The following is a 12,806-nucleotide window of genomic DNA, read 5'->3' on the forward strand; positions in this document are numbered from 1 at the left end:
GGACAGGACATCCCCCTTGTTGGACAGGACATCCCCCTTGTTGGACAGGAACACCCCCTTGTTGGACAGGACAAACCCCCTTGTTGGACAGGACAATCCCCCTTGTTGGACAGGAACAACCCCCTTGTTGGACAGGAAAACCCCCCCTTGTTGGACAGGAAACCCCCCTTCTTGGACAGGAAACCCCCCTTGTTGGGTAGGAAAACCCCCCTTGTTGGGCAGGAAAACCCCCCTTGTTGGGCAGGAAAAAAAACCCGTTGGGCAGGAACAACCCCCTTGTTGGACAGGGAAACCCCCCCTTGTTGGGTAGGAAAAAAAAACCTTGTTGGGCAGGAACAACCCCCCCTTGTTGGACAGGAACAACCCCCTTGTTGGGCAGAAAACCCCCCCTTGTTGGGCAGGAAAAAAAACCTTGTTGGGCAGGAAAAAAAACCTTGTTGGGCAGGAAAAAAAACCTTGTTGGGCAGGAAAACCTCCCTTGTTGGACACCCTCGCTATCGGTGGTGATAACCTGGTCCAGTACCATGTCATCGCAGTCCCGTGAAGGACTAAATGTTTTCAAACTGTGTATTGGTTTATTCTCATATCATGTCCTACAAAAACATACCATTTAGTAGCTTCTACAAAACCTATGTGAATGTTAATATTATTATTAGAATGTTGATACAGACCAAACACAAACCTTTCGTAGCACATAAAACACATTCAAAATGATTAAAATATCAGATAAATCTTGTTGCACACTCAGTAGTTCAATAACAAACTCGAATCTAATTGGTAAAGAATAGTGCTTATTCTTTAAAATCTGTGGAGAATATTTGAGTAGTTACCAAATTTACTTGAAATAAACATACATTCTTATTGTAAAAGAGGAGAGTATAAAAAAATACATCATAAAATAACTGAGATGTCAAACATAACCATGAGGAAATAGCCTGGCGTACATTTGTGATGGGTAAGTCAGATACGATATTGTCAACACAGAAACAAATGATTTTTGAATAGTCTGATAACAACAAATGAGGTAAACATTATATGGAATTTGAAGTTTGTTAGTTGCAACTGTAGGCCTATGTTACTCTATGATATCACCCTGAGAGGGGCCATTCAGATGAGGGCCAGAGCTGTTTTTTCCCCTACAATTAGAATGACTGGCATGTGTACACTCAATATGGCTGCCCGTCAACTCATCATGGACGTTGACATGAATGAAATCATGTGTTCTGGTCATTCTAATTTCCTTTCGTGGTTGTCTTCTCTACGCCATCTCAATTGGTTCTTCTTGCAGTTGTGTCTCCAGCTTGACATCTTTCACTTTCTTTGTATCACTTTTGTGATTCTTCCTGATATTTGATATAAAAGAACAGTTCGTTATTTGTAGCATAAATATGCTAAAAAACTAAAATAGTACAAACTGAGTAATTCTAATTTTCCTGTTCAACTAGTTTCCTAACAGAAGAGATTACAGAAGAGAATGATGAATAGTGTACTTACTTGCTCTGCATGGTCAGGACAACAATGACTATGATGAGTATTGCTCCAGTGATCCCAAACACCACTCCTAGAATCAGGGCTGCAGGAAACAGAATAACAGGTCAGTGTTTAATTAACAGAAGATAATAAATTAATATTAAGTCCAAACTGTTGAACAGGCCTACAGTATATTGTTTTTTAACAGACCTACACTACACAGTGCCTTTGGAACATATTCATAACCCTTGGCTTTTTCCACATTTTGTTACTTAACAGCATTATTCTAAAATTGATTAAATTATTTATTTTTCTCTATAATCTACACACAATACCCCATAATGACAAAGTGAAAAAGTGTTTTTAGAATTTTTGCAAATGTTAAAAAATTATTTATGAGACGCGAACATGAGCCTCGAAATTGAGCTCAGGTGCATCCTGTTTCCATTGATGATCCTTGAGATGTTTCTACAACTTGATTGGAGTCCATCTGTGGTAAATTCAATTGGTTGGACATGATTTGGAAAGGCACACACCTGTCTATATAAGGTCCCACAGTTTGGAACCATCAAGACTCTTCCTAGAGCTGCTGCCCGGCCAAACTAAACAAACGGGGACAAGGGCCTTGGTCAGGGAAGTGACCAAAAACCTAATGGTCCCTGGGACAGAGCTCCAGAGTTCCTCTGTGGAGATGGGAGAACCTTCCAGAAGGACAACCATCTCTGCTGCACTCCACCAAGCAGGCCTTTATGGTAGAGTGGCCAGACAGAAGCCACTCCTCAGTAAAAGGCACATGATAGCCCTCTTGGAGTTTGCCAAAAGGCACCTAAAGGACTCTCAGACCATGAGAAAAAAATTCTCTGGTCTGATGAAACCAACATTTAACTGAATGCCAAGCGCCAGGTCTGGAGGAAGCCTGGCACCATCATCCCTACGGTGAAGCATGGCGGTGGAGGCATCATGCTTTGGGGATGTTTTTCGTAGGCAGAGACTGGGAGACTAGTCAGGATCGAGGGAAAGATGAACGGAGCAAAGTACGGAGAGACCCTTGATGAACCCTGTGAAAGGTCTGAATACCTATATAAATGTGATATTTCCATTTTTTATTTTTAATAGATTTGCACAGATTTCAGTTTTCATTCGTCATTATGGGGTATTGTGTGTTGACTGGTGAGGAAAAAAACGATATAATACAATACAAAAGTATGTGGACACCCCTTCAAATGATTGGATCTGGCTATTTCAGCCACACCGTTTGCTGACTGGTGTATAACATCGAGCACACCGCTCAACCTCACTAATGCTCTTGTGGCTGAATGGAAGCAAGTCCCCGCAGCAATAATCCAACATCTAGTGGAAAGCCTTCCCAGAAGAGTGGAGGCTATTATTTATAGCAGCAAAGGGTAGGCCAACTCCATATTAATGCCTTCCCAGAAGAATGGAGGCTGTTATAGCAGCAAAGGGTAGACCAACTCCATATTAATGCCCATGATTTTGGAATGGGATGTTCGACAGGTGTCCACATTCATTTGGTCATGTAGTGTATTTCTCTACTCACCAACAGGAGTATCGGGCTCATCCTCCTCCTCTTCAGTACCCTCATCTGATGACAGAACATGTCAGAAATATTATAGACAACATAATCAGATTATTATAATATCAGATTATTATAGACATAACATCAGATTGTTATATAAATTATAATATCAGATTATAGATATTATAATATCAGATTGTTATAGATATTATATCAGTTTATTATTCAACATGACATTCATCTGTAGTTAGTTTTCAGTTTCATTGAACACTACCAGAGAAATTGATATTTCATTATTGATTAATATTTTTTTTGCTATGCTATGTAATTTTATGTAATGTCATTTTACCATGAATCCCAGCACAGGTGGCATTGCAGGCATGATGGTCGATGAACCTGTTCCCGTTCCCCACACAGCCAGTCCAGTGAAACTTTTTACACTTCTCATGGATGGGGTCGTAGAAATAACGCAGGTAGGTGCCAAAGCATTCACCCAGAGCCTTCTTGAAGTGGCAGGCTTTAGACTCTGGGGAAGGACAAGGGTTGGGTATGGAGAGATGGCATTAATTACACACTAAGATGTGTGATTAATTACACACTAGGAGCCCATGCTCTTACAATGGAAAGCATAGGGTCATATGCAATCCCAGATTGCAATTCCTATGGCTTCCACTAGATGTCAGCAGTCTTTGTTCAAGGTTTCAGGCTTGAAAAATGAAGAATAAATATGAGTTTTAGTACGATGACACAAGTTTGGAAATCCGTGTTTGAGTTTGCAGCGAAGCGAACCTGCTAATTTTGCTTTCCTATTGAACATACTTATTTAATTACCGGAAGTTGACAACAGGTATCCCACTGACAGGATGCCTAGCTCATGTGTAAATATTTGTATGAACATAGCAAGATTCAACAACTGAGACATAAACTGAACAAGTTCCACAGACCTGTGATTAACAGAAATTGAATAATGTGTCCCTGAACAAAGGGGGGGACAAAATCAAAAGTAACAGTCAGAATCTGGTGTGGCCACCAGCTGCATTAAGTACTGCAGTGCAGTGCAGTACAGTTGCCGGTGTAATGCTCATTCCTTCGATGATAAACGCAAAGCCGACCATCATCACTGGTGAGACAAAACCGTGACATGTCAGTGAAGAGCTCTTTATGAGCTAAATGACTACCGCCCTGTAGTACTCACTTCCGTCATCATGAAGTGCTTTGAGAGACTAGTCAAGGACCATATCGCCTCCACCCTACCTGACACCCTAGACCCACTCCAATTTGCTTACCGCCCAAATAGGTCCACAGATGACTCAATTGCAACCACACTGCACACTGCCCTAACCCATCTGGACAAGAGGAATCCCTATGTGAGAATGCTGTTCATCGACCTCAGCTCAGCATTTAACACCATAGTACCCTCCAAACTCGTCATCAAGCTCGAGACCCCGTCCTGTGCAACTGGGTACTGGACTTCCTGACGGGCCGCCCCCAGGTGGTGAGGGTAGGTAACATCTCCACCCCGCTGATCCTCAACACTGGGGCCCCACAAGGGTGCGTTCTGAGCCCTCTCCTGTACTCCAGCAACGGTGGTTTTGTGACCATAAGCGACGTTGTTGCCGGTGATGTCTGATGAGGAACTGCCTTACAACAGGCCTACAAGCCCTCAGTCCAGCCTCTCTCAGCCTATTGCGGAAAGTCTAACCCCTGATGGAGGGATGTACATTCCTGGTGTAACTCTGCAGTTGTTCTTGCCATCCTGTACCTGTCCCGCAGGTGTGATGTTCGGATGTACCGATCCTGTGAAGGTGTTGCTACACGTGGTCTGCCATTGCGAGGACGATCAGCTTGTCCGTCATGTCTCCCTGTAGCGCTGTCTTAGGCGTCTCACAGTACGGACATTGCAACTTATTGCCCTGGCCACATCTGCAGTCCTCATGCCTCCTTGCAGCATGCCTAAGGCACATTCACACAGATGAGCAGGGACCCTGGGAATCTTTCTTTTGGTGTTTTTCAGAGTCAGTAGAAAGGCCTCTTTAGTGTCCTAAGTTTATAGTTGGGAAAGCTGTCAATGTTTTGGTCCTTAAATGAAACTGGTATACTTTTTTTATCACAATTTTCTTTAACCAATTTATGGTCTTTAAGTTGTGACTAAGTAGCAGTATTTTCATTTTTGGAAAAAAAAATGTTCCCGTAGTAAACGGGATTTTGTCAGGACAAGATGCTAGAATATGCATATAATTGACAGCTTAGGATAGAAAACACTCTATAGTTTCCAAAACCGTAAAAAATATTGTCTGAGTATAACAGAACTTATGTTGCAGGCGAAAGCCTGAGAAAAATCCAATCCGGAAGTGCCTCATGTTTTGAAAGCGCTGCGTTCCAATGAGTCCCTATTGAGCTGTGAATGGGCTATCAACCAGATTACTCTTTCTACGTATTGCCCAGGTGTCTACAGCATTGTGACGTAGTTTTACGCATTTATGTTGAAGAATACCCGTAAGCGGCTACATTGCGCAAGTGGTCACCTGATGCTCCCAGAGAGATTCTCGTGTAAAATACAGAGGTCGGTCAGGTTATTTGTTCTGTGTTTTCTGGTGGATTAAACTGAAATTGTAACTAACGGGGTGAGACATTATTAATCTGCTGAAGAACCAGTTTGGATTTAGTGAGGTCTAATGCTTTAATATTTAATATCTGCCCTCCGAATTAATATTTAGTATATAAATAGTCTACTTTAATTTTATCTGGCTTGCCATTCCAAATACAAAGGAATATTTTTCATTGTTAAATGGTCGCTAGGTGTAGGCAAGGCCATAAGCAAAATTGGTAAACTGGGATACATGACTAAAGAGTTAATCGGGGATTTTTCAACAAATAGGTAGGGATTTTCCTTTCGATGGTAGCAAGATCTTATTTATTTTCGCTAACTTCTCATTAGAATATATTTTAATAGGATCATCTACTTTAGGAAATGACTGCCTGATGCAATCGCATCGGTGAAATCAACTTCAATTGCGCTGCTTTGAGGGAAAGTGTACAGATGCAATTTACATTCCTAGCTAGGCTACTAATGTTGCAGTCTGGCTTTGGTTTTTAAAGCTTTGCAATTAATAACCCAAAAACTTAAATAAATGTGCTTGTTTTTGAAAGAAAATTATTTTTTGTCCATTAAAATAGCATCAAATTGATCAGAAATACAGTGTAGACATTGTTAATGTTGTAAATGACTATTGTAGCTGGAAACGGCATATTTTTAATGGAATATCTATATAGGCGTACAGAGGCCCATTATCAGCAACCATCACTCCTGTATTCCAATGGCACTTTGTTAGCTAATCCAAGTTTATCATTTCATTAAAAGGCTAATTGATCATTAGAAAACCCTTTTGTAATTATGTTAGCACAGTTAAACTGCAATAAAACTGGCCTTCTTTAGACTAGCTGAGTATCTGGAGGATCAACATTTGTGGGTTTGATTACAGGCTCAAAATGGCGAGAAACAAATACCTTTCTTCTGAAACTCGTCAGTCTTGTTCTGCGAAATTAAGGCTATTCCATGTGAGAAATTGCCAAGAATCTGAAGATCTCGTACAACGCTATGTACTACTGGAACAACGCAAACTGGCTCTAGCTAGAATAGAGAGGGGTGGGAGGCCACGGTGCACAACTGAGCAAGAGGACAAGTACATTAGTAGTGTCTCGTTTGAGAAAGACTACTCACAAATCCGCAACTAGCAGCTTCATAAAATAGTACCCGCAAAACACCAGTCGCAACGTCAACAGTGAAGAGGTGACACCGGGATGCTGGCCTTTTAGGCAGAGTTACAAAGAAAAATACATATCTCTGATTGGCCAGTAAAAATAAAATTAAGATGGGCAAAAGGACACAGACACTGGACAGAGGAACTCTGCCGAGAAGGCCAGCATCCCGGAGACGCCTCTTCACTGTTGAGACTGGACAGAGGAACTCTGCCGAGAAGGCCAGCATCCCGGAGACGCCTCTTCACTGTTGACGTTGAGACTGGACAGAGGAACTCTGCCTAGAAGGCCAGCATCCGGGAGACGCCTCTTCACTGTTGACGTTGAGAGTGCGTATGTTACCATGTGTTTGTATGCATGTGGGTGTTGCTTAACAGTCCCCGCTGTTCCATAAGGTGTATTTTTATCTTTTTATCTTTTTTAAAATCTAATTTTATTGCTTGCATGAGTTACTTGATGTGGAATAGAGTTCCATGTAGTCATGGCTCTGTAGTACTGTGTGCCTCCCATCGTCTGTTCTGGACTTGGGGACTGTAAAGAGACCTCTTGTGGCATGTCTTGTGGGGTATGCATTGGTGTCCGAGCTGTGTGCCAGTAGTTTAGACAGACAGCTCGGTACATTCAACATGTCAATACATCTCATAAATAAAAGTAGTGAAGAAGTCAATCTGTCCTCCACTTTGAGCCAGGAGAGATTTACATGCATATTATTAATGTTAGCTCTGTGTGCATCCAAGGGCCAGCCGTGCTGTCCTGTTCTGAGCCAACTTCAATTTTCCTGAGTCATTTTTTGTGGCACCTGACCACACGACTGAACAGTAGTCCAGGTGTGACAGATCTAGGGCCTGTAGGACCTGCCTTGTTAATAGTCCTGTTAAGAATGCAGAGCAGCACTTTATTATGGACAGACTTCTCCCCATTTTAGCTACTGTTGTATCAATATGTTTTGACCATGACAGTTTCCAATCCAGGGTTACTCCAAGTGGTTTAGTCTCCTCAATTTGCTAAATTTCCACAATATTCATTACAAGATTTAGTTTAGGGTTCAGTGAATGATTTGTCCCAAATGCTTTTAGTTTTAGTTGCCAACCATTCTGAAACTAACTGCAGCCCTTTATTAAGTGTTGTCATTTCATTCTCTGTAGTAGCTGACATGTATAGTGTTGAGTCATCCGCATACATAGACACGCTTGCTTTACTGAAAGTCAGTGGCATGTCATTAGCAAAGTTTGAAAAAAGTAATGGGCCAAGACAGCTGCCTTGGAGGATTCCTGATTCTCTTGGAGATTCCATTAAGAACACACTCTGTGTTCTGTTAGACAGAACTCTTTATCCACATTATAGCAGGGGGTATAAAGCCACAACGCATACGTTTTTACAGCAGCAGACTATGATCGATAATGTCAGAAGCTGCACTGAAGTCTAACAAAACAGCCCACACAATCTTTTTATCATTTTCTCTCAGCCAATCATCAGTCATTTGTGTAAGTGCTGTGTTTGATGAATGTCCTTCCCTACATGTGAGCTGAAAGTCTGTCAATTTGTTTACTGTAAAATAACATTATCTGGTCAAGCACCATTTTTTTCAGAAGTTTACTAAGGGTTGGTAACTGGCTGATTGGTCGGCTATTTGAGCCAGTAAAGGGGGCTTTACTATTCTTAGGTAGCGGAATGACTTTTGCTTCCCTCCAGGCCTGAGGGCACGTAGTTTCTAGTAGGCTTAAATTGAAGATGTGGAATATCGTCCGTTATTATCCATAGTAATTTTCCATCCAGATTGTCAGACCCCGGTGGCTTGTCATTGTTGATAGATAAATCATTTTTCACCTCTTCCACACAGACTTTACAGAATTCAAAATTACAATGCTCGTCTTCCACCATTTGGTCAGATATAGTGTCAGCATTTGTTGATATAGAATTTTCACAAATGCCTTACTCTGTCATTCCCAAGACATTCTATGAATTGATGAAAACGTAAAAATGACCATATCTATCTGCTCACTTGTCAGAGAATAATAAAAGGTGCAATATTTTTTGCGGGCTGTATATAAACAGATTTTAATCAGATGTCATGTTGCTAAAAGGCTATAAGTTCTACTTTAAATGTGTGTTCTCACCGTCCATGGGATAAATCTCCTCTGCCTTGGCAGAACAGTTCCTCATACAGAGCCTCTCCAGGGTGAAGCGGTTCGCGTTGCCGCCCTCCCCCAGGTACTTGAAGGGGTAGCACAGGTCTTTAGCTGCGTCATAATACAGCATGATCTGGAAGTCATCTGCTCCTGAGGTTGGAGCTGTACCCTCATCCTGTGGTAGGAAACAGTACTCTGTTGGAACACAGAGAGAAATGGAGAGGGGGGGTTAGAACAGACTACAGTACGCTGTTAGACCATAGAAGATAAAAGGAACATTTACAAAAGACAGGTGGAGAGAACTGAGAACATCTGGTGTGCTGCTGGACCATGGAGAGAGGGGGATAAATCAGAACAGACAAGTAGAGAGACCTGAGAACATCCTGTGTGCTGCTGGACCATGGAGAGAGGGGGATAAATCAGAACAGACAAGTAGAGAGACCTGAGAACATCCTGTGTGCTGCTGGACCATGGAGAGATGGGGATAAAGTAGAGAGAACTGAGCAGACAGAACACATTTAGGGGCTGGATGCATTTAGAAAAATATATTATTTTAAGATGAAAATTGCACTTGTATACCACTTGTATTTCTAATGTTGTAATGTCGCAGTATGAGGGGGAGAATTAGACAGACAAACAATATGCACTGCAAACAGTACATGCACTACATACATCCACTACGATTGAGTGCAGATGATTATCGTGCAATATGTTGAATGTAAATGTTTAACTAACTTTGTCACCAGAGAGGCCCACTCCTAGTTTTTATGATGGCTGTAAACATCATAATGTCATCTACAGTTTCACCACTCCCTTCTCAGTCCCACCTGCAACTCCCTCCTCAGTCCCACGTGTTTAATATGGCAGCCTAGAGGCTTTCTGGCTTCTTGTTTTTAAAGCAAGTCAAAGTGAAGGTGTCCATCACAGAGATGTATGTACGGTCTAATTATTTTTCTGGACATATGTGGACGTATGTATCCAATCCCTTACAATGCAACACAGATTCCATTGGTAAAAAGATGTCCTTTTGCCAAGACGGTCTCGAACTCCAGAGAGAACTGAAACCAAGACGGTCTCAAACTCCAGAGAGAACTAAAACCAAGACGGTCTCAAACTCCAGAGAGTACTGAAACCAAGACGGTCTCAAACTCCAGAGAGAACTGAAACCAAGACGGTCTCAAACTCCAGAGAGAACTGAAACCAAGACGGTCTCGAACTCCAGAGAGAACTGAAACCAAGACGGTCTCCAACTCCAGAGAGAACTGAAACCAAGACGGTCTCAAACTCCAGAGAGAACTGAAACCAAGACGGTCTCAAACTCCAGAGAGAACTGAAACCAAGACGGTCTCAAACTCCAGAGAGAACTGAAACCAAGACGGTCTCGAACTCCAGAGAGAACTGAAACCAAGACGGTCTCGAACTCCAGAGAGAACTGAAACCAAGACGGTCTCGAACTCCAGAGAGAACTGAAACCAAGACGGTCTCAAACTCCAGAGAGAACTGAAACCAAGACGGTCTCGAACTCCAGAGAGAACTGAAACCAAGACGGTCTCAAACTCCAGAGAGAACTGAAACCAAGACGGTCTCGAACTCCAGAGAGAACTGAAACCAAGACGGTCTCGAACTCCAGAGAGAACTGAAACCAAGACGGTCTCGAACTCCAGAGAGAACTGAAACCAAGACGGTCTCGAACTCCAGAGAGAACTGAAACCAAGACGGTCTCGAACTCCAGAGAGAACTGAAACCAAGACGGTCTCGAACTCCAGAGAGAACTGAAACCAAGACGGTCTCGAACTCCAGAGAGAACTGAAACCAAGACGGTCTCAAACTCCAGAGAGAACTGAAACCAAGACGGTCTCGAACTCCAGAGATGGTCAGAACACCATGCGGAAAACTGAACCAGGTCAAACCATCCAGCTTGCTGCCACAGCACAACTTCCCTGTATCTTATTGACCTTGACCGTAACCCCTCCCCAACCACTAGTCACAGCCCAACTAACTTCCCTGTATCTTATTGACCTTGACCGTAACCCCTCCCCAACCACTAGTCACAGCCCAACTAACTTCCCTGTATCTTATTGACTTTGACCGTAACCCCTTCTCATCCAGCAACCACAGCCCAACTAACTATACTGATGGTATTAAGGTCTATAACAATTCGCTGTGGTCCCAGTCTGGGGTAGATTTGAGGTTGTTGAGTCCCTTAATGGCAGAAACCCATGTGACCTTCTCAGTTTGCGCAATATCGCAATCATTGTTGGGCAAATGATTGTTCCTAGCTTTATAGGGTCCTAAAACATTTCAAATACAGGAAGCAGCATTCTCTGTAAACTCTGACTCCTAAACTGTAGGACAACAACATTCAACAACAAACCACCTTCTTTTCATCGTAGTCTTGATGATTCTCAGATTTACACCATGTGACCTGGACTTAGCTTACGCTGGTGTTGGATATGGCCCACAAGGTCGAAAGGTAAACCTTCAACACCTCATCAACGCCCATCAAAACAGATGAGTACGACGCATTCATATTTCACTGTACAATGTATACTCTATTTACTGCTTCAGAACGAAAACCTTTGACACAGAAACAGATGAGATTTAGTGCTTGTCTTTTATTACGTCTTGATCTAAAGTAAAGCCTTCAACTGTCAGTGAAACCGCCATGTTGTCAAACTGATACTGTCACGGATCATAAAGGATTTAAAGAGAATAACCTTTGACTTCCCTGTTCTATATTAGTTACAGTGTTACCATAAATGCAGAATCTTAGAATGGATAACATTGAAACATGAGTAACTTCATTCATTGATTAAATTCATAAATATTGTTGTAAAATATTGTCATATTTTCTATATTGAATGAAATGTGTGTTGGACTTTTTTGCACTCCCTCCCAAACTCAAGTTGAAGAGAAGCACAGACAGGCTTCCCTTATTTCAAGTGGCAGAGGAGTAAAACTAATTGAAAAACATTACAAGCGTTTGATGCTAGAACGAAAACATAGTAAGAGTTATAAGACAACTTTATAAGCAGAGAACGGTAGACATATTTGATGAAATCATAGTCTCGAAATGCAAATTAATTTCAGATGTACAGACAGAGCACTGATTGAGGTAGTCACATGAATACTAAATGATTGAACCTACCTGGTACTGACTGAGGTAGTCACACAAATACTAAATGATTGAACCTACCTGGTACTTCAGTGTGAACCATGTAGAATGTAGCAAAAGCAAAAAAAACAAATATGACCATTTGTTTCATGATGTCTGTGTGTTCTCTCTAGTCTTCAACAGAGTGAATGACGATTGTAGTCTCCAGTAAACTACAGGGGAAGTGGAGGATTGGCAGTTGACGTCACTGACCTTTGTACTTATAATGGTTCCTCTGATACCAGGGCTGTGTCCCAAACCCTATTCCATATGGGCCCCAGGTAAAAGGAGTGTACGATAAGGGTATTGGGTGCAAAAAGGATATTAGCCTGGTCCCAGATCGGTTAGCCTGGTCCCAGATCGGTTAGCCTGGTCCCAGATCGGTTAGCCTGGTCCCAGATCGGTTAGCCTGGTCCCAGACCGGTTAGCCTGGTTCCAGATCTGTTTGTGCTGTATAGGTTAACATATAGAGAGGACGTCAAAACTCGATCTTTAACCAGAGATCACAAGTTTTTTCAAATACTGCTCCATTTTGTTTGTTGGAGACAACTTTAATTTGCTTTGAATCTAACATCCATGAAAACATGTGCACAACAAAAATAACGCAAACCAAGCAGGGACGGACTGGGACAAAATTCAGCCCTGGTATTTCAGCCACACTAGCCCACATCACCCCCATGTCTGTCACTCTTGTTAATCGCTATTACATATAGAGCCAACATATTCTTCCTACCTCCACTGCACTCACCTCTGAGCT

General features: G+C 42.1%; 1 protein-coding gene across 1 annotated transcript; it reads right to left on the reverse strand.

Moving 5' to 3' along the window:
- Window positions 1-553: 553 nt before the first annotated feature.
- On the reverse strand, window positions 554-12,225 carry LOC135508872 (kunitz-type U19-barytoxin-Tl1a-like). The gene is made up of 6 exons (XM_064929078.1): window positions 12,092-12,225; window positions 8,884-9,090; window positions 3,357-3,533; window positions 3,029-3,073; window positions 1,495-1,573; window positions 554-1,343 (listed from the first exon to the last, which is right to left on the reverse strand). Exons 1-6 carry the CDS (start codon window positions 12,159-12,161, stop codon window positions 1,259-1,261), a joined length of 663 nt encoding a protein of 220 aa, XP_064785150.1. The 5' UTR covers window positions 12,162-12,225; the 3' UTR covers window positions 554-1,258.
- Between the last annotated feature and the right edge of the window lie 581 nt (window positions 12,226-12,806).

This window comes from Oncorhynchus masou, chromosome 22, assembly GCF_036934945.1.
Source record: "Oncorhynchus masou masou isolate Uvic2021 chromosome 22, UVic_Omas_1.1, whole genome shotgun sequence".
Classification (NCBI taxonomy): domain Eukaryota; kingdom Metazoa; phylum Chordata; class Actinopteri; order Salmoniformes; family Salmonidae; genus Oncorhynchus; species Oncorhynchus masou.